A 21,128-nucleotide genomic window follows, 5' to 3' on the forward strand; every position below is an offset into this window, starting at 1 on the left:
GGAAGGAAGCAACCACAAGGAACTAGGAAATGTGTTACCAAATAGAAGGCATAAATTAGTTTTCAAAAATTGATTAGCAGAGTTTGCTAATTAAAATGTTTTTGATTAGCAAACTGACCCATTTAATTAGCAAGTTTGTACTATCACCAGAAGTAATTTGTACCAAAGACATGAAATGAGCAACAATACAGCAGTTTTGCATACCGCTGATATAAGACATTAGAGAAAGGTGTCAGGCCTTGCAAATGTTTAAACTTCAGCTAGACCTACAAGTTGGGTAACTTAGTTTACCTATGCAACCTAAGAGAAATGCACCCGACCCACAGCAACGGCGGACAACAAATTTAAAAAGAGATTTCTGTAAAATGGTGCATGTCACTACAAACCCACTTTGTTTGGCACACTGCTGCCACCCAGAGGCAAGCCATGTACAGTGAAACTTGTATTTGACATTTACTGCAAAGATGATGCTTAAATAAAAGTTTCAAACGTCTCTTGCAAATGCTACTCGCCCTTTATAAAAATCTACACGCTATGCAAGTGGGTAAAAAGACTTTGCGAGACATAGATGAGTTTCTGTAAAATGTAAAAGGTTATCTGCATGAATGGACACAAATGAATAGATATCATAAAAGGGTTCTGCAAACAGTTTGGCCAGCTGTCTCCAGTAGGTGGTAATACATAATACAATCATAATCATGAAGAAAATTGAGCTCCGGAGGCTAACTAGTGTTTGGTATTGCATTAGATCTGTATATGTACAGACTGGATGGAACTATTGATCACTACTTTGCAAGCATGTAGTACGCTTTGTGTATTCATTAGTAAGAGGAAAGAAAGACTAAGCAGATTGGGTTGCGTAGCAGGCAGGAAACTGGGCAAACTATTTGGAATGTTGTAGTTTGTGGTCATCTCACTTTCAGGGTACCTGGTATAAAGCAACAGGGTGATAATATAGCAATTTCATTAAATATGGGTTCGCTCATGGGTTGAGCACTAGTTGCAAGATGTATGCAACCTACAGAACTAGGTTTGCCATCAAAAGCATTTGAGCATGTGATTATGTACATTTTCAAAAGTGTTCACTCGTCAATATGATCCATCTTCCCCAACGAAATAAAATATAGTTGACACTATGAAATGTAGATACACTAACCTAAACTTTATTGTAAAGCATAGAAATTATGCAGTGTTTTACAGTATCAATACTGTAATTATGCATTATGTAACAACTTACATTTTAGGAATGGAATTGCATGACTGTCTTTTAAAAAAATATAAAGTTGGCACATACTGGTCTTTGCCAGACATGATATAGATAGCTTAATAAAAGTATCGGGAGGATAGCTCAGGGGCAACATGCTCGCCTTGGAAGCAAGACGCTGAGCAACACAGGTACAATCCCCGGGTCCGCACTTAGAAACCTCTGGGTATTAAGCATGTTATAAATAACCTATCATATCACACCAATTACTTCTGGTTTGCAATTATTTGATAAAGAAACAAATTCTTGCATAGCATGTCCACACATGCCTTTGGCACAAGTGGAGAAAATGATTACTGCTGCTACTTTCTCTCCATTAGCACTTGAAATGAACTGAGAAGAGAGGGTGAAGAGAGCACTGAGGGCAAGCGAGGATTGCAGGGTGAGCTGTGCTTTCATTGACGAGGGCAACTTAAATAGCTAACTTTGCTATACAAGTGTCCATTTGATTAGCAAACCGACAGAATTGCATAGCAAATTGCTATGCGACACTGCTTATTTTATGCCTTGAAATATTGCAGTGATAATCATGTTATTGCTCAAATATTGAGGAAGCACTGGCACCTCTTACATCTGGACAAGGACCTAAAGGGGAGTGTGGACGACACTCCAAGGATCATATTCACAAGGGCACCGACCCTGAAGAACAAATTGAGACCATCCTATCTATAAGGAAAGTCCAGACAGCAAAGTACCCGTTGGTTATAACCTACAAAGACTGTTTTTTCAAGATGTGTTAAGCACATGATGTGCAAAATTAATGAGACAATTAACTGCAGAACAAAGTATGTTGTATATGCGATCATATGCAAATGCCAGAAAATATATATTGGGAACACAATCAGAGAACTGAGGATCCGGATACAGGAGCGTCTGTCTACTGTGGGAAGCCAAGACCACAAGTTCCCATTACCTGCTGTAGGAAGGCATGGTATCACAAGTATTGACAGACATAGTGGATACATTTTTTAAAACCTTTATTTGAAATTTTGGGATTGGAGAAATTCCTATTTTGCCCTATAAATAAGATGGGAGCAGTCTTGACCATCAAACGATAAACAAAACAGTCCTAGTGGAGTCTGTCAAATCAAAATGGCCTATGCTAACAAAATCTAATGCCTTCCCTATCTTTTGTACAAAAAGTGTAAAAAGGAGAAATCTATGCAAAAGGGAAAATCAGTGTTCAAATGATAATGTGGCTGAACCAGCTCTCCTCCTCATGTTAGGCCTCACGGAGCAAGGTGATCCTTGTCGGCAGGATAATATTGAAACAGAGAATATGTCAGAGGAAGAGAACAATGCTTACTAGGCAAGGACAACCCGACTCAAAAAGAAAGGAGAACCCAAGGCCTGCAGATCAGATCAACCCAAGAACAGCTAACTTATCTAAAAAAACTGTAATAATTTTATCATCATTTCAATCATTAAACAGTACATATTAAATTCTTATTGAGCTCATAATACATTTTAGCTTGTTTATTATAAAGATAAAGTGCATCGCAATAAGTGCTTATCTACAACAAAAGGACCGTCTACCTGGTCCGTACCGCTGAATTGCAGCAGTACTGCCTGAAACCCCAAGTGAGTGAAGGGAATCCAGGAGTATATGTGGGCCATGCCAAAGGTAAATCACAATGGAATGAATCTGGAAAACATTGACTGGAGAGTCCACAATGAAGGTTCCTTTACGTTCGGGGATTCAGTTCAATGGATTTATATGCCGGTGCAGCGCTAAGACTGACACTTTTGAACTCGATCCTGCCGGGAAGGCTGTACAATTAGACGACTCTATGCAGCTGCTCTAACTTTTCACACTTGAGCCAGATGAAAACAAGGTTGATGTTTCCTGGCGTGCATTAATCTGTTAACAATTAACCTCTGAGGTTATTTGCCTTACTTAATCAATGGGAAACCTTCATTGTGGATTCTCCAGTCAATGTTTTCCAGATTCATTCCATTGTGACTTACCTTTGGCACGGCCCACATATACTCCTGGACTAATCCACAGGACACTGGGACCAGCCGTTCTGGTTGAGATAATGGTGGGACTATCGGTTCCGGTTTGTAAACATTTATTACCGGTTTTAGCATTGCCTTACACATTGTGAATATTAAATACTAGTTGGCAAAAAAACAACACTTTTTTTCAAAGGGAGTGCAATGTCCTGTAGAAGATGGGCATCAACTGGGACACAGCTAGATGCTCTATGCCATCGAAACTACTATTTACAACCAGCGTCATGTTTATTATTATCTTTGTATATTGGTTTGCATTGACACTTTAGTAGTCGACGTACGGCACCCCTTGCCAGTTCTTGTGCGTAGTATCATTATTTGACTGTATTTTGCTGGTTTTCCAGTTAGCAGTACGCAGACACACCGGTACTTGCCGGACCCCTTTTGAGTGATTCCCTTCGCTCCCTTGGGGATTCAGGCAGTCCTGCTGCGTTTCAGCGGTACGGACTAGGTAGACTGTCCTTTTGTTGTAGATAAGCACTTTATTGCGATGCACTTTATCTTTATAATAAACAAGCTAATATTTATTATGAGCTCAATGTGAATTTAATATGTACTTTTTAATGATTGAAATGATAATAAAATGATTACAGTTTTTTGGATAATTTAGCTGTTCTTGAGTTGATCTGATGTGCAGGCCTTGGGTCCTCCTTTCTTTTTGAGTCGGGTGGTCCTTGCCTAGTAAGCATTGTTCTCTTCCGCTGACATATTCTATGTTTGAATATTGTCTGTTGCTTCCCCTTTTGTCAGCGATGCAGGTGTTACCCATCTTTGTATTATTCTTGTAGGCAGGAAGACACACTCTAGCACGGTTTCTAACACAATACACGGTTCAAAACCATGGATCGAGGCCCACCTGGCCTTCCTCGTTAAAGTCTCTTTCTCTAGCTTCCAAAATAATGTTTCAACCAAAACGTTCATAAAGATCCCCCTCTGCGGGCCCACGCAGTTCTCGTAGGCCCCCTCTATCGGGCTCAGTCCTCTCACGATAAAGTTGAACTCGTTGCAAAGGGGCTCCCTTTCCCAAGCTTTTTATACTTCAGGTCCCCCTCAGTCGGGCTCAGACCAGTTTCAGATGTCGAAGTCTTTCGAGTGTGCGTGGCTTTCTTTACAGACCACCGCAGGGCCACTTCGACTCAACGTTCACTGTTTTACTTTCACCTTTGCTGTTTGTTCGCCTCTTAACTTCAAAAAATGCACCTTTCACAGAGTCTTTCGAATGGGTTAATTCCTTTCACCGGACCACTCCGTTACTTAGTATCACTGATCTCACAGCTGCAAATTACTTTAAATTTCATTCAGCGGTCTGCCTTTCTTCGTGTCTCATCCACACGCGTGCAGCCTTCACTTGTGATATAATGTTGCTACTTCATTCACTTTAACACACACCAGTCTCTCGGGTTGCTTGTCAACTCACCGGCTGTGTGCGCTTCTTTCTTGTTTAGCGATTTCCAATTTTCGAGTCAAGGTTAGTAGCACAGCTTGGCCAGAGTGAGGCACAGGAAGATAGCGTCTATGAACCAGGATGGCAATCCTTGACCTCCTTGTTCCATACTTGGTACCTAGAAATCCCACTGGCTTCTTACTAGGCCTCTCACCATCTCCCTTTCTCAAGGTGATGGTGCTACGACCAAGTATTCTACTTCCTCTCTCCTCCACAATGTCCTGCCACATGCTTGTACCTATGGGACCTTCCATTATTAACCCTTTCTCCTCTCGGTCCTCTGTTCATCTCTTTTACACTTTATTGTTCATTCCTCCACTCATCCTAGGCTTTCTACTGACCACCTCCTTCGCTTTCTCTCTGTGTAAAATAATCTTCTCCTGTCATCTGCAGTAATCCTTCTCCTCTTCCCCCTTCCCACTATCTCCTCCCCCTCTATACACCTCATGATGTTCTTCCTCACTTCATCCTCCTCCTCACTCCAACATCTGATGATCATCATCGCTTAAAAATCACCTCCCCTCTCTTCTAAATCACCTCCCCTCTGCTAATGTTGTTTCTCACCTCCACTTCACACCCTCCAAATCCTGATGTTCCTCTACTCCTTTCTTCTTACCCACCTTGTTTCTCAAAGTCCTGATGTTCCACCTCTCCTCTCTTAATACCCTCATCTGTTATCACCCACCTCACTTCTAACCGTCTCTGATATTTCGCCTCTTCTTTTTTCATCTCTTCTCCTCCTCTGTGTGTTATAAGAGACACATCCCTTAGCTGCTAATCTGCAGATCTGCACAAATAGTATGCTGGTTCACCCAGGGAACAGAAAAAGTTAGCATCCACGTATGTTATGGCACCGATTCTACATGCCTCCTGCAAAAATGTATGTAATAAACACATGAACGCAAAAATGGGATAGCTTCACATTTTCTATTCACATAGCAATATCTGTTTTACTGAGTAAAATGTCTGTACAGGGGTATCTGATCCCTACTCATGTTCCTGACTGACTTTGCTACATTTTTTGATTTTGCAGGTTAAAGTTTGTGTTTGGTTCGTCTGCTCTTCATGCTCTGGATTTGGTCGATCAGCATTCTGTCACCCGGATCAATAGCCCAAGTGGAAGGATGGTATTTCAGGTGCAGTGGGATCTCTTTTCTTCTGTCTGTTTTTCATTTGCTTTTGTAAATCCTGAAAACAGAATTGTCCACCTGGAGCATGTGTGTGGTGGTGGTGGGCAGACATGATGGGACATAAGTTTACAAGGGGAATATAAAGATAGAGGGACATTAGATGCATTCCCCCCCCCCAACAAACCCATTATGTTTGCTACTGTTGCACAGTTGGGGTGAGGCACAGAGTGAGGCACAGGAAGATAGCGTGTATGAATCAGGATGGCAATCCTTGATCTCCTTGTTCCATGCTTGGTACCTGGATCATGAGACTAAAACTACTGTTTCTGGAGAACCAGCGGAAAAACAATGCAATGCTTGAATTACAGCATATTAAAGAATTTGGAAGATACGCCACTGTATCTACTTAAGTGTCCAATCTGGAAACTATGTAACTCCATGGTTAGATTACAAGCAAATTGGTAAACCCTTAAACAATGATCAGTCCAGAGTTGTTCAATTTCATACGCTTTTAAGGATATTGCAATGGGGTGCTTTAGTTCTAGAAAAAGGTCTCCTTCACTCAACCACTCTCTTCTTTATAAGACTGCTGCTGTATAATAAACTTGCTGGGTTTGGTGAGCAGTGCTAGCCATTTGGTGCTTGAAAAGCCGTACTTAATGCCCTGGAGCGAAGCAAAGGCTGTTAAGTGGGGCAAAGGGCACGTAATGGCTGGCATTGCCTATAACGCCCTCTCCAAGGCTGCTAAAGCTTCTAATACTCTCTGTGGTGTAGAAAGGAAGAAAATAGTGGGAAATAATGCAGTGGATTGGGCAACATGAGGGGTTGGCATGATAATATGGTGTGGTGAGGGGAGTAACATCCTGTTGGATGCTGATGGCAGAGAGGGAAGGAGCTCAACCCTGGAACAGCAGTCCTTACTGACTAGGCTGATCTTATGTCGGTCAGGGTGTATGTCCAAAGAGGAAACCGCAGGTTAGATGTGTAGCAGGTGTGTGGCGGAGAGCTGAGTGGAACGTGCTGGCACAGCACATCTTTGTCATAGCCAGCCTCGAACCAGAAATTCTAGCCATGCTGTCGGAGAATAGTGACTGGAAATCCTTGCTCCTGATTAGCTGAGCTACCTGAACATATGCAAAAGGGCGCTAACATTGCATAACAATATGTGATGTTGAGAATCTAAAGATAGCATCTACTATTGGTAGGACGCTTGTTGCGTATGTTTGTTTCCCAAAATGACAGTAATACCAAATTTGATAGAGGACTATTGGCGCCTGCTCTTAAACTCACTTAAATGCGTGGTATCTGATAATGAAACATCAGATTTCTTCCATATAGAAATCCCCACTTGGGACAAATGTCAAGACTTTAGGCCATTCCTTCCAAACCTTAGAACAGAAACTGATGGTGTGGTTGGCTGAAATGGGGTGGTGGGAGTGGCATATAAGTAAAATGAATTTAGAAAGGTTATTAAGCTGTCCAAATGGTTTACGATATTTTACATGATTTGAAAATGTGCTGCATTGTAGGTTGAAATTCCAGATGTTTTTTATATGTTCTACCAGCCATATTGACATCTCATGTGGAGAATTGTACAATGCTTGCATGTTTTTTGCTTATGGCAATGTGGGTTCCAGGTTTCCCCAAACTGACATCTCATGTGAAGCGAATTGTACCCTTTTTGCCCTTCTTTTCTACTTGGTTGGTACTCCGATTGTCTCCCCAAGTGTCCTTTGACTTTATAACACGTCCCGGAGCCCCAAACTCATTTTGGTTGACTCACCGGTTTAACGTGTAGTAGCAGGGAACCGTTGCCGGGCCGGTTTCTCCAAGCACAAAGAGTGTCTCTTGATTCCCGCGTCAGTCTCTCACACCTCTTCCAATGGAACCTTTGCTGTCCCACAAAAATGCATCCCGTTGGGTCCTGCAACAGCTGACTTCCACCGGTGTGCCTCTCCTTCGGTACGCGACGTCTCCAGGCGGGTGCCCGTGAGCCACCTTCTCCTTCAGCACGGCTCACCTCTGTGATTCTGCCCCAGAGCTGGTCCTCCACTTCGCATCCTCTGTGGCATGCCTCTCCTTCTCCTTCCTTCAAACTGCAACCACCTCCTCCTCTCCTTCCACTCTCTTTTGCATGGCAAGTCGCACTGTTTTTAAATCTGCACAGCTGATGATTTTGAAAACAACTAGTCTACTTTTTTAGCTTGAGGTTGTTCTTTCCACATTGACTCTTCTATCCTGTTCCTCGTCCGAGTAACTTAGGTGTTATGGGAATTGAAGTCTTTAATGGTTTTAAACTTTCCAAAGCTATTTTGTTTCAATTGTTTGTTGTACTTAAGTTTGTCAGAAACAGAAGATGATATGTGAATATGATGTGCATTGATATTGTGTTCAGGACTTTTACACAGGACCTTAACTCTTCATTTTTACTCTTGCTTTGGGAAAAATAAAACACTCCCTGGAAATTAGGCATTGCATGAATTGTTTAATGGATTTTTATGTAATCAGTCTGTTATTTAACAGGTGTAAACTTGAGGCGTATTACGTAGGAATCCTTTGGTTTTCCGCCCGTACAAAAATCTCATGCTGGCGTAAAACTGGGTGCTCTTCCAAGACAGAAGAGGAAAGCAATGTGGATATATAAACCCTGCTTTTCTGTCCTCCTACGTCTAGGAAAATAACACAAAAATGAGCCTGAGCGTTAATTGGACGGGTAAAACATTACGCCTCACTTTTACGCATCCATTCAAAGCACCACCTCATCGGAAATTAACCCCTAAATGCTGTCATGCTCTTTTTCTGCATCTACGGCTACACACGGATCGCTGTGGTGTTTTGTGAGCTTTAATATGTTCTAAATTTGTTGTATACTGCAACTGTTTGTTTTTATCAAACCGTTTTGATCTCCATTTATGATTCTCCTTGTTATCTTAGTAAGTTGGGAGCATCAGTACTTGGTGAAAAGGTTATTGTGGGAGACTACCAGCAAGTGCAGGCAAGAGGACTTACTGATCATTGCACTCCTCTGAGCCCCTATGCTTCAGTTAGCCTGATATGAAACATGAGCGCCTCTGATCTGACATAACGGAGCGGACCACGTACCCATATTCCCACAGACAAAAAGCTGGCAGTGCAGAGAGCAGAAGTCAGCAATATCCTATTTCAGGACTCGTCTTTCAGGAATGAGGGCTTGTATGAGTTATGAATGCCTGATCACATGCAGCAGCACCAGGAGGACCTGGCTTCTGGAATTGCAACAGCGCTTTGGAGTGTCGTTGAAGTACAGACCAATGCTTTGGCAGAATGTCACAATGGCCAACACTCTAGGGAGCAGGCACTTTAGATTAGAAAAGGCAGTGAGCCTGGCAATGACCAGCTTGGGGACTGGGTTAGTAGGGGAAGACCCAGCAAAACAAATGTTGCCCTGACAATGGTGACTATGACAAGGGCCCTAACCCAATGATTGGATCAGGAGCCTGTGGGAGTTCGATAGAGTGTTGTCAGAGTGAGAGTTGCATTGCCAGTTGTCAAGGAGTCTTTCTCAGTGATCCATTGTGACTGCGAGACTGGATAAGGACATCATGTAGAGTGGAGCATCTGCTTGGCACCTCCTGAAAAAAGTGAGAACCTGGTGTTGTCGCCCCGAATCCCTACACCACATGAGGACATCCCCTGTATTAGCATGGCGTGAGGATAGTGTGAACACTGACAGGGGAAGTAAGGTGCTGGTTGGCTGCAAGTAAGTGGACCCCCAGAGGTTTTCCAGAGGTGACCGGCTCAAAACAGGAAGGATTGAGTCAAGAGGATCTGGCAAGGTCAAGACAGGCAGACTGGTAGGCGGGGTGAACATACCAGCAGGGTAGAGTATCCAACGAGAGAGTGATGGTCTGGCAAGGCTGACAAATGAGGATTGATACGGCAAGACAAGGCAGGCGGAACAGGCAAGACAAGGCAGGCAGGACAAAGCAAATCAAGGCAGGCAGGATAATGCAAGACTAGGCAAGCGTGTTAGGGTAAGACAAGGCAGGATAAGGCAAAACAAGTCAAGCAGGCTTAGAAAGGCAAGGAAGGACAGCAACCAAAACGGTACTGCCAGAGTGCAATGAGATGCACTGGAGTGTCTGGAACGGGTTTATATACTCCGGTGCGAGAGGGAGGCTACTTGGTGCTTGGTTGGTCTTTTCAGCAACCAACACAAGTACTGTAGCACTGTGCATGCACCGGAGCCGGGGCACCGCGCATGTGTGATTTTAAACAATGCTATTGCCCCGATCTGGCTTGCACCCAAGCGCCACCGGGGATACAAGCGCCAGGACGGGTACTGCAGGTAAGTGTGTGTGTGGATGGATGGATGCTATTGTGAGTGTCTGTTGTGTGTGTGCGCACTGTTTGTTGTGGTGCGTGGAGCAGGGCATATGGTGCGTGGTGGGTGCATGACACCAGTACAGAGACATGAATGTGAATTTAGAGACTATCAATAATTTTGGTCTAAACTTGATGGATCTAACAGAGGACGGTTTTTTGTGGTTGTTTATTTGTGGTCGTGAGTGAGAGGAACGTTTGCCAAATCTCCTACCTTTCCATTCTGGGATAACTCTCATACAACATTAGTGTGGTCACCAGAGAGCACGATTCAGTTGGATTGAGCTGCCCTTTGGATGGAACGTTCTTGCATCCAAACAGGCCTCAAAATGTGCACATGCCACTTGCTTATGATAGTTGGCTTTTGGCAGGAATAAATGGTGTGCTGTGTATATGTGGAGAATTGAGGGGACGAGTTACATTTTGTATGCCTGGCTAATAGCTTGAAACTTGAAATGTTTACTCCTGAAAAGATAGTATACCATCAACTAAACTATGGGGAGTTAACCCGACCTTTATAGAATTCCTGGGTAAAAGGCAGTCTCTTATTCGTTTTACATATACAATGTTCCGATACCATTGATGTGTAGTTCTTCCTAAAGCATAACCAGAGTATAATTTGGTTGTTTAGGGACTTCTTACTTTGTGGAACTTTCTGCTGAATGGAGGAAACGCCAATCATGTGAACATCGAATTGATCATAATTGTAGTCGGTTTACACCGCTTTGTACTCGAGTATTTCACTTAACATGAGGCACACAATACCTTTGGATTGGTGTGGGGATGTTCTTCTGGGGGCCCTTTACTGTTGCCTCTGGATAACGGTTTCAGTTGGAAAATGTAATCAAGGTTTTTGGAACAACAACTATTTTCTTGTCTTAAATAGTCAAAAGTGTAAACAAATAAAAATGTATTTCTTTAAAGAAAAAGTGATTACAAGGGAGTGCTAGGCGTAGATTCTTTTCGCTAACCTCTTTGGTATGGAACCTAAAGACCTTAAGGGTCTCCTCCTTTTGCAGTGTCCTGCTTTAAAAAAAGCAATTTCTGAATGCAGCGGATGTAAGTACTGTTAATTCTGGTAGAGTTTTGCCTCGTTCTCCCCACAAATACTACTCTGCTTGTTTATGGAACTTTTAGAGTTTTGTATTTATAACATAGGGTGAAGAGATTTCTTAGGGTCAAGCTATACATTTAGGAGTAATGTTGCTCTGCTCGTTTTCTACTGTAAACTCATCTTTCAGAGAATGGCAAGCACCATTATGAATGTTCATCAAAAAGCAACTATGAGAAAGAAGTGCAAAAGGGTTTGAATGTGGGAAATCTGGGGTCACTTGGATATCTTTTTCATTTCTGCAGTTCACAGATCCAGCAATTACTTTGTTTGTGTTATTGGATGGCTAAAAGCTATGGTTTCCATCAGACCTGCTTAAATTGTGACTTATCGATTTATGAAATTCTAGCTTATAGACCTGAACCGCGAATACTAAACCACTATACTTTGAGGTCCTAAGAAAATCCCCAAGTGTGGGCGAAAACAATTACATTTAGCTAAAACAGGCACAGAGGGAGCATGGGTTCATACGCAACTAGATCTCCTTTTTCATGGCTCCACCCAAATTGGCAGAATCAAACATGCTCTGAAGAATAGACAAGACAACCGCTAGGACAAATGCCAAGCTAAATATGCTAAGCAAAATGGCCCTCATTATGGAGTCTAGATAAATAAAGCAGTTGCCCTGGGGTCTTATCTTAAAATACTATCCAGCATTCAGGCCATGCAGACAAGCTGTCATGAAATTGCTTTCTGGTCTGTGTTATCCTTATTGTCACTGAAAGAGATGCAGCTGCTAAGAATTGAGCGTTGTTGCTTTTAAAAAAAAAAGAATCTTTGCCCAACTTCCAGCTCTTTGGTTTATTGCAGGTCAGAGTTTGAAAAATGCATAGTTAATGCTCCTCTTAGCAATCCATCTACACTGCACTAGCTGCCAAGATAGGAAATATGTACACACGCACACACATTTATGGTGAATTGCAAAGTTAGGGTTTGAAAGGACACAAATCTGTGCCATTTGGACGTACATAGTAATTATATCCGTTGTATAATAATTATCGTTGCAGGGATTCACACAGATGCCACAAGCCCATCATCATTTTCCTCTTGAGCACAGATATTGTCCCTACCCACTCATCATTAACTTCCCTTTAGGCTAAAGGCCTAAAACAAGGGTGTCCGTTGGCGTCAGTACTACATAATTTCTATATCCTGGAGAGTAAAGACAGGCATGAGCCACCGAGAACATGCTCGCCGCGATTAACTGGGAATGCCATAGGTCACTTACATGCGGATGACCTTATTCTGCTAGATACAACTGCAGTAGCCCTACTGCGAATTCTATAAGCACTAGAGAAATACATAGAAGAAAACCAACAAAAAGTGAATGCCAAGAAATTGGAAATCATAATAATAAAAAAAACGCAAGTGAAAGTGAACAAACCGTTCAAATGGTGTCTTGGAAACAGTCCTATCCCAATAACGAGGAGCACAAAATATCTAGGAATCATAATCAGTGCTGATTGGCGAGATAAACCATGGATCGAAAACCTGCAACTAAAAATGGTCCAGCTGACGGTGCAGGCATTAATACTCAAGAAATTATTTTGCAAATTCACGACGAAACCATTAGTGGATTTTTATAATGCAAAAGTAACACTGACAATATCCTACGCAGGGGACACCAGTCTGTGAATCCCGTGGGAAACCTGGGACAAATTAAATGCAAGGTTTTGGAGGAGACTTCTGAGAATACCAAATGCTGTACCAATAGGCGTGATTCGCCACAAACTTAGCCTTCATTCATTGCATGTACATGTAGTCTAGAAAGCACTCTCTACATATAGGAAAGTGGAGGTTCCCCAAATGGGTTAATTGGGGCTCTAAGGTTCAGGCAAGGCCACCTGCTATGTGATGCCAAACCCTGGAGGTAGGGCTCACAAAATCTACTAGCCCACTCGCATTGATGAGGGGAGTTTTTGAAGGGCCAATAGCATTTGCATGATACTCAACCTTGCTGGCGAGTATGGGGATGTTTGAAAAATTGTATTTGCCATTTGCGGTAATATTGCACTGTTAATGTCATAAGCTTTATTGTTCCCGGGCACGAAAAAACATTCGCCTGCAATTTAAGAGCGTAAATCAAGCTCGGCCCAAAGAGCATTCCCTGGCTCAGAAGACTATGGCCCTCATTACGACCCTGGCGGAAAGTAACTGACCTGACCGCCATAGCGTAAATAGCGTTTCCGCCATTGCACGACGGAGTAAAGTGCGGCTAATTCCGACCCATCGGGCACTAGCACTACGCCATGGCGGAAGTGCAAAGTCCGCGATGGCGGAAATGTCCCCAAAACGCCCCTCACCGCCGTCGTACGGCGCCCTAGGTGCAATTCCGCCACCCATCATAGCGGTCACCGTAATGAGCGGCAATCGGAAAATACGGTGACCGTAAATATACGGAAACGGAAGTAAAAACATGGTCCCGGAACGGGAAACAGCACACCGTACACCTATAAAATCACAATTCCCACACAACCATTAAAAATACTACCCTGAGACACATCCCAACCCGTCATCCACCCTAGTGAAAACAATAAAAATGGGAAAAGTAGCGAAAAACGCGTGCGACCGCAAGCGGCAGGTCCACTTCTCCCGTGAGGAACTCACCGTGCTCACAGAGACCCTCCAGGAGAATGCTGCCGTCGTCTTCTCGACGCAAATGACCAGGACGGCACTTGCGAACAAGAAGGCCATATGGGCCCTGGTGGCACAGCGGGTAAGTGCGGTGGGGACCGCACCCCGCAACCCACAGCAATGCAGAAAGCGATGGGACGACTTGCGGATACGCGTACGGAGCATACTATCCGCCAACCGTAACATTGCCACAGCTACCGGGGGAGGATCGGAATCACCCATCAAGTTGACCCCCTGGGAAGAAATCTGTGCCTCCACCATTGGAATGGAGAGTATAGAGGGAGTCGGAGGGATGGAGAAAGGAGTGCAGACATCCGAAGAATCAGGTAGGTGGGCCAAATAAAACAATGCTAAATCCACAATGTCCAATCATGTGAAGTACCATGTGTCCACATAGTGCAACAGAAACACATGTCCAGGAGAACGTCCACATACATTGGCCTGATAGCGCACTTTAAAACTCACATTAAATACATAAATAATTAAAAATCCTAAAAACACCCTCTACATGTGCAGCAGGCACACCCTAACTGCAGGCTGCAAAACAACTGCATCCTCAATCCACACAAAAAGTGAAACCACCTCCAAGGCCCTGACCCAAATCACCCTCAGGTACCACCCCAATGCATGTGATACATTGCCATTCCAATTTCCACAGACCCATCAATAACGCTCGCCCTCCTTTACTCCACCACAGGGTCCGATTCAAACGACGAGCTCCAGGACACCCCTACCAGCACACCTGCAAAGAGGGCCAAGACCAACGGCCAAAGACCCTCCACCTCAGCTGCACGGATCAAGACACGGCAGCAGCACAAATCAAGTGGCAGCACACAGGAGGGGACTTCAACAGGCACCCCAGCAGCCAGCATGCCCACAACAGCACCACCACAGGTCCCCCCAATGGATGCCACAGAAGGCACTGCTTCTGGTGGCAGCAGCACCATAGGTGACACTGCATTAATGGCAGCATGCTCCGACACAGAAAACGGTGATGTCGATGTAGGATCCATCCATGACCTGTCTCAATCCCCCTGTTTGTTTCATCCCGTACACTATGAGGATACCACGCAGGGGCACCCACAAGACGACGACTGGCCATCCCCCACAAGCCCTGTGGCAAGGCAACATGAGGTGATCAGCCCCTCTGTGACACCACCGCAAATGGCCATGGCACAGCAGAGGCAACAGTCCCTCGACCAGGTGATCGTGCAACAGCAGCAACTGGCCACGCTCCTCAAGGACCATGCTGATGAATGTGGGGGTACTAAGGCAGCCATAGAAACATCTACTGAGACACTTAGGGCAGAAATGGAGAGAAGTACAGAGACACTAAGGGCACAAATGGAGAGAAGCACCGAGAGCCTGAGGGTACAAATGGAGAGAAGCACCGAGAGCCTGAGGGGGGAACTGCATGCGACGTCCAAAGACGTATGTGCTGAACTTGCCGCTGTGCGCCGTGTGCTCACTGAGCTCTCACAAACCCTTAGGGACATGCATGGACGTGAGCAGGCAGAGACATCATCCGTTGCAAGTTCCGTCCAGGGCAGCCCCCAACGTAGATCTGGGAGGAACCTGCGCTCCACAGGCAGGGGTGCCCCTGATACCCGGAGAGGGGGCTTGCAATAGCGTCTGACCACTGACAATGAGCATCTTTGGACACTGGTGTTCGGGGGGAGGTAGGAGGGTGGAGGGGGTGTGTTGGGCTTACTTGGGTGGCGGGTCGATGGGGTGTGTAACATAATTTCACATATGCTATAAACATTTCACAATCATCCAATGAGATGTGTGGACATTGATCTTTGTGTACGAGGCCTTTATAGGCGTACAGTCCATATTGTGCATGTTCCAGACACACACAGTGCCACAAGTCCCGTGTCCATGTATCAGCCACCAGGCGTGAGTGCTAGAAGCATGAATCTATGAGAATCTGACGAATTTCACGGCCCTCCTGTGCCTCGCGGACTCCTTGAGGTGCTGCCACATCCCCACCCTCATCATGACCATCTTCAGGTGCTTGCAGTTCTGCGTCAGGGGGCATGGGCCCATTTCTATGTACGCACATTTTGTGTAGCATGACACATGCCATGACCATCTTTGCAACCTTCTCATGGCGGTACAGGAGTGCCCCGCCAGACCTGCTGAGGCAGCGGAAACGACCCTTCAGTAGGCCGAATGCCTGTTCTATGACTACACGGGTACGTGAGTGGGCATGGTTGTAGTCCTCCTCATGCTGGTTCTGTGGGTTCCGGAGTGGTGTAAGGAGCCATCTCTTCAGAGGATACCCGGCATCACCTGTATGTGGACAATAAAGGATGTTTGTGGAATGACATTGCTACGTACGCACCCCCCCCCCTTCCTGCCAGGTCATTGCCGCATCACATACCCCACATTATCATGCATGAAATGAGACTCACCGAGTAGCCAGGATCTGTTCCCTGCGTGTCGCTCCATGTAGCGTGGTATTTTAGAGTTCCTCAAGACCATAGAATCATGGGTTGATCCAGGAAATCGGGCACAACAATGTGTAATGATCCTGTTGGAGTCACACACCATTTGTACATTGAGAGAATGATATTGTTTTCGGTTGCGGTACTGGGCCTCCATGGCATGTTGGACAACCAATTCCACATGGGTGCAGTCGATGGCACCAATGCAACCCGGTATGCCGGCAAGTGCATGGAATCCCACTTTTGTGTTCGTAATTTCCTGCTCCGAGCGTGGTAGAGAGATGTAATCGTCTGCGTGCTTCAGGAGGGCATCGAGCACTTGCAATAGTGTCCGTGACAACAGTGGCTGTGAAATGCCATGCAACTGTCAGACTGTGTGCTGGTAGGTGCCTGTGGCCAGGAAGTGGAGTACAGACACCACCTTCAGTAGGGGTGGGATGGCGGTTGGGCTATCTATCATGCTGACAAGGTCAGCGTGTGTCATGTCCACAATGGCGGTTATGGTGTCCCGGTCCAAACGGTAGAGGGTGTGGATCTGCTCATCAGTGAGGTTGAACGGATGAGCTCGGAGGCGTGGGATTGCGGGCTGCCTGCGTGGTGGTAGTGGCTGTGCTGGTGGGCCTTGCTGGCCCTGCCTTGCCCTCCTCCTCCTCCTGCGTCTCCTCTGTGCGGCCGGTTGTTGTAGTGGTTGGTGTTCGTCTTCTTCTTGAAGTTGGAGTACTTGCAGTGCTATCAGGTCCCCCAGGGCCAACATCGCTAGTGCTGCCGGTAGCATTTTGGAGTGGGTGTGGTTGTGGGAGGGGGTTGGGTGTGCAATTTATGTGTTTTCAGGCTGTATAGCCTCCACCTGTGGTGATTCATTCCACCTGTGCAAGCTGCAATCCCCTTTGGGCGAGCACGTCCCGCACACAACGCTGCAATTTGACGCATGCCATCTTGCTATTACAATCATGTGTTTGATCCCGATGGCAGTGAAATATTGGTTCATATGTTCATTCTGCTATGGTCCCATTGTTTCACATACTATCTTTGCAGTCGCGAACAAACTTGTGAAGGGTCAGTGGAATGTAGTACTCGATTAACGGTGGACTCTCATGCAGCACTGTACCGAGGTTCACCGACGGGCGGGGCGTCCCATTTGTGAGTGAAGCCAGTTGCCATTTTCACACACTGCCGCACTACATGGATGGATTTGTGATTTCAAGCGGTCACAGATGCCTTTTCGACGTGATGTTGCAAATGAGGAATTCGAAGGACAGCGCTTTCGGTTTTCAGCTAGCGGCGAGGAGACGCCCACAGGTCTGACTGCAGATATAAAGTTCTATTGTTTAATGTCCTTCGGACAGGGGCCATGGCCGAGAATGCAATGATTGATATGAATAGTATGGGATGCGCAATAGCGTAGTGGACGATAAGGCAGGACGTTCCCAAATACATGTTACTTCACAACACTGGAATTCCGGGCTGGAGCACAGTGGATTTTGCAGACTGCATTACGCACAGACTCAATGGAAATTTCACATGTTATGTGAGTAAATAATCAGGCGTTTTCATACCGGGATGAGGGAATGATGTATGGATGCATGGACAGATGATTTAATAGAGAGTTTGCCATGTACAGGGCTTTTTGGAACCTATCCACTTCCCCTGCGCTATGTGATGCAGGGCTGCCATAGTGGGACCATCGTCTATCTGCCCTTGTTGAACCCTCCCTGTCTCGATGCGCCTTCAAACACTTGTGTCTATGCACGTTACTAATCCCATCTAATGGATTCTGTTTTAACAGACGCATGCACACAAACACTCGTTTGTAATAGTGTTTTCACCTCGATTTATATAGTTATGATTCGCAAGTGATTTTTGGGTTGGAATAATCCTTTTGAGTGGGCTAGCATGCATATGGCTGTGGATTTAGTGTGATCATTGAAGTGAGTAATTCATATGAAGTTCTGATGCCCATACTATTCTTTTTCATTTCATTTGGGTGACAGGTATCTCCTCCCCTTTTGCCGCTGCCATCTGTATGCCACTCCTGCAGATGGCTTTTACTCCCGACACCTGCTGATTCGTGTTAATCAGTGGAGCACCATTACGATCTTATGGGACGATCGCCAATGGGCCACATGCCCTTACGCAGTACTAGTGGCTAGGAGCAACATATCGACCTTTCAGCTGGACTAGTGCCTACCTAATGGGACGGCCCTGCGGTTCTAGGCGCTTCCATGTTGCCTTTTTGAACGTGAATGTAGCCCCTGTGTACCATGAAGGAACAGGGCGTCACACAAGAAGAAGCTGGTCATTTATTGCGGATGCAGCCCACAATAATGAAATATATTTTGGAGTTCATGACCTAATAGCTGTATGGACTTGGTGATTTTGTTGTGCATTAAATTTCTATTCTGATATTGACCGTGTAGCGTTATTCTTTGCAAGTAATGTAGCATATTCCTATTTGTGGAGCGATGTATTGTGAGAAGACCTGCATTGGGTTCCGGCTTCTGAGTATGGTTGCGTGGTACTGTACTGGCCGCGTTTGCCTACGAAGCCCAGTGAGGTCAGGGATAGGGGCTGCCATTATGACTGTTTTGATGTTGTCATGCTCAGGGGCGGGGGATTAGCTTTTGTGTAACAGATGCCGGTCAGCCAGGTGTATTGGTGGTTATAGGAATTATCAGGTGTATATGTGATTATCAGAATATGGCTGGTCACAGGTGCCTGTGTTTGCGTGCGTTTCTTGGAGGGAGACTGAGGTCATGTCCATTGGAATAGCTTCTGTATTCGTGCCATCTGTGCCCTGCAGCTCCCATTGGCCCCTCTTGAGATGAGCCTGGCTGCTCAGTCACTCTGCCAACTTGTGTGGTACATGCTTATGCTGATGGTTGGTTTGTTTACTGGCAGGAGTACAGGGCTGGTGCAGTCTCACTCAGGATACTGCTTTGAATGTTGCCTTACACTGGTGTCAAGCGATGGGGGGCCTGTTTTTGTTTGTCTCATATTTCAGTTCATGTTGCTGTACTTGAACCTTCACATGCCTGTGCTGCATCAGTACGGCAATGGTGCCATGGCAAATATGGATGGCCACTCACAAGGCACTTGGAGCCCCTACATTCATTTGTTCGTTGGCATGCATGGGTGACTTGTACATTTCACTGGTTGCATTGTGTGACTTCATTGCACCTACGAGGAGTTGTGCAATGTGGCCAGGGAGTGGTGTACAGGCACTCAGTAGGGCCATTTACGGTTGGTTCACGATGCCGTACTTTCCGCCATGCTTGATGGCGTTAGGTAAATGTCCGCTAGGGTCAGAATTCGCGTACCGTTGCGCCATGGTGGTAATTACGGTTTCGCATGGCGCGCATGCGCGTACTTGGTGCAGTTAGCGTTGGCGTTCACTACGGTGTCGCTAATGGCATCGTACTTTACGGTGACGGGTCATAATCGCACCGAGCGCTATTCGATGGCGGTATTGCATTTCCGCCATCGTTTTTCGATTTCCGCCAGGGTCGTAATGTGGGCCTATGTGTTTGAGGAAAAGAAAGGCGAAGTACAAATTCACCACTGTCTCCCTTGCAGTCACAGAGCAGTTTGGTTTGTATATTTAGCCACTGGCGGTGTCTCTTTGCACACGTTTGAGAGGCCCCTATTTTCTTCTGGATCTCCCTCCCCTGTTGTTCCCTTTTCTAGGAAGAAAGGGAAAATTTCATTGTTCAACTACACAGTGATGAGAATCGGGTCTGTAAAACCATTTGTTTGCTTAGGAGGAGAGCGACCCTCGCCCGTCAGGTGTATTGTATGTGTCTTTGCCCCGACTCAGATTACCTACAATCCATCCCGAATGGTGAGTCTGTTCAGAACTTGAAAACAACAGGGAATGCTTGGAAAGCTAAAGTGCACGGTAAAACCGTGATTGTCCTTTAAACCGTTAACAAGGAGAACATATGGTAACACAACAACAACGGTTATACTAGGAAGGTAGATTTTTTAGGTGCATCATAAGTATGCTAACACATTGGTCAAATGGAGTGCTCACATTCAAACTCAGAGAAATAGGGGGGCCACCCAACTCGGCGTACCTGTCCCTAAGGAAGAACACCCTAGCCCTGGCGGGGTGTCTCTCCCTGGGTAGCGCGTGGTGTATCGCCTACTAAATAGATAAAGAGGAGAGAGCTGTCCCTCAACCTTCTATACTGGTGGCTGTGTCCAGTGACAGACACATATTGTCCAAAAAAGGAGAGAAAACAGAGAATAAAAAATGGTATTCTCCAGACGGTTGAGCAATGTTCAACAAGGTATGGATTAGATCTTGGGGTTGCTTGATCTAGAGGGTAGGTACAACCTGCAGGGCAGGTCAACTGTTTTTTCCTTTCCAAAGTGTATAACTTTGCTGGTTGTTAGGCAGAAACCTGTGCAGTTCCCTTGGGGAACACTGCAAAAGATTTAAGACTACAGGTATAGCAGTAAACCCACTTGGTAGCAGTCTGCACCACCCAGATTTACGTGGTAGCTGTGGCTGAGCAGTCAGACTTCCCTCAAGAAGAGTTAGGCAGTATGCAAAGTATACACAATATGTACTCAGGCACAATAGCACAAGCAAACACTGACCAGAGCTTGGTTTCAAAAGTATATAGTTATTTATTTTTAAGAACACACAAATTGAAAACACTCTAGCAAAATATAATAAAACACTCCAAACACAGTTATATGGAAAGCAGTCCCA

At 45.3% G+C, this 21,128-nt stretch overlaps 1 protein-coding gene across 1 annotated transcript in view; it reads left to right on the plus strand.

The window, feature by feature from the left end:
* ZSWIM7 (zinc finger SWIM-type containing 7) overlaps positions 1–21,128 on the plus strand; it is a 1,030,928-nt gene that overhangs the window by 788,554 nt on the left and 221,246 nt on the right. Inside the window, exon 4 of the mRNA XM_069615228.1 lies at positions 5,758–5,860. Coding sequence (XP_069471329.1) covers positions 5,758–5,860 — 103 coding nt within the window. The remainder of the gene's footprint in view (positions 1–5,757; positions 5,861–21,128) is intronic.

This window comes from Ambystoma mexicanum, chromosome 9 (assembly GCF_040938575.1).
Source record: "Ambystoma mexicanum isolate Mex_15411 chromosome 9, UKY_AmexF1_1, whole genome shotgun sequence".
Taxonomy (NCBI): Eukaryota; Metazoa; Chordata; class Amphibia; order Caudata; family Ambystomatidae; genus Ambystoma; species Ambystoma mexicanum.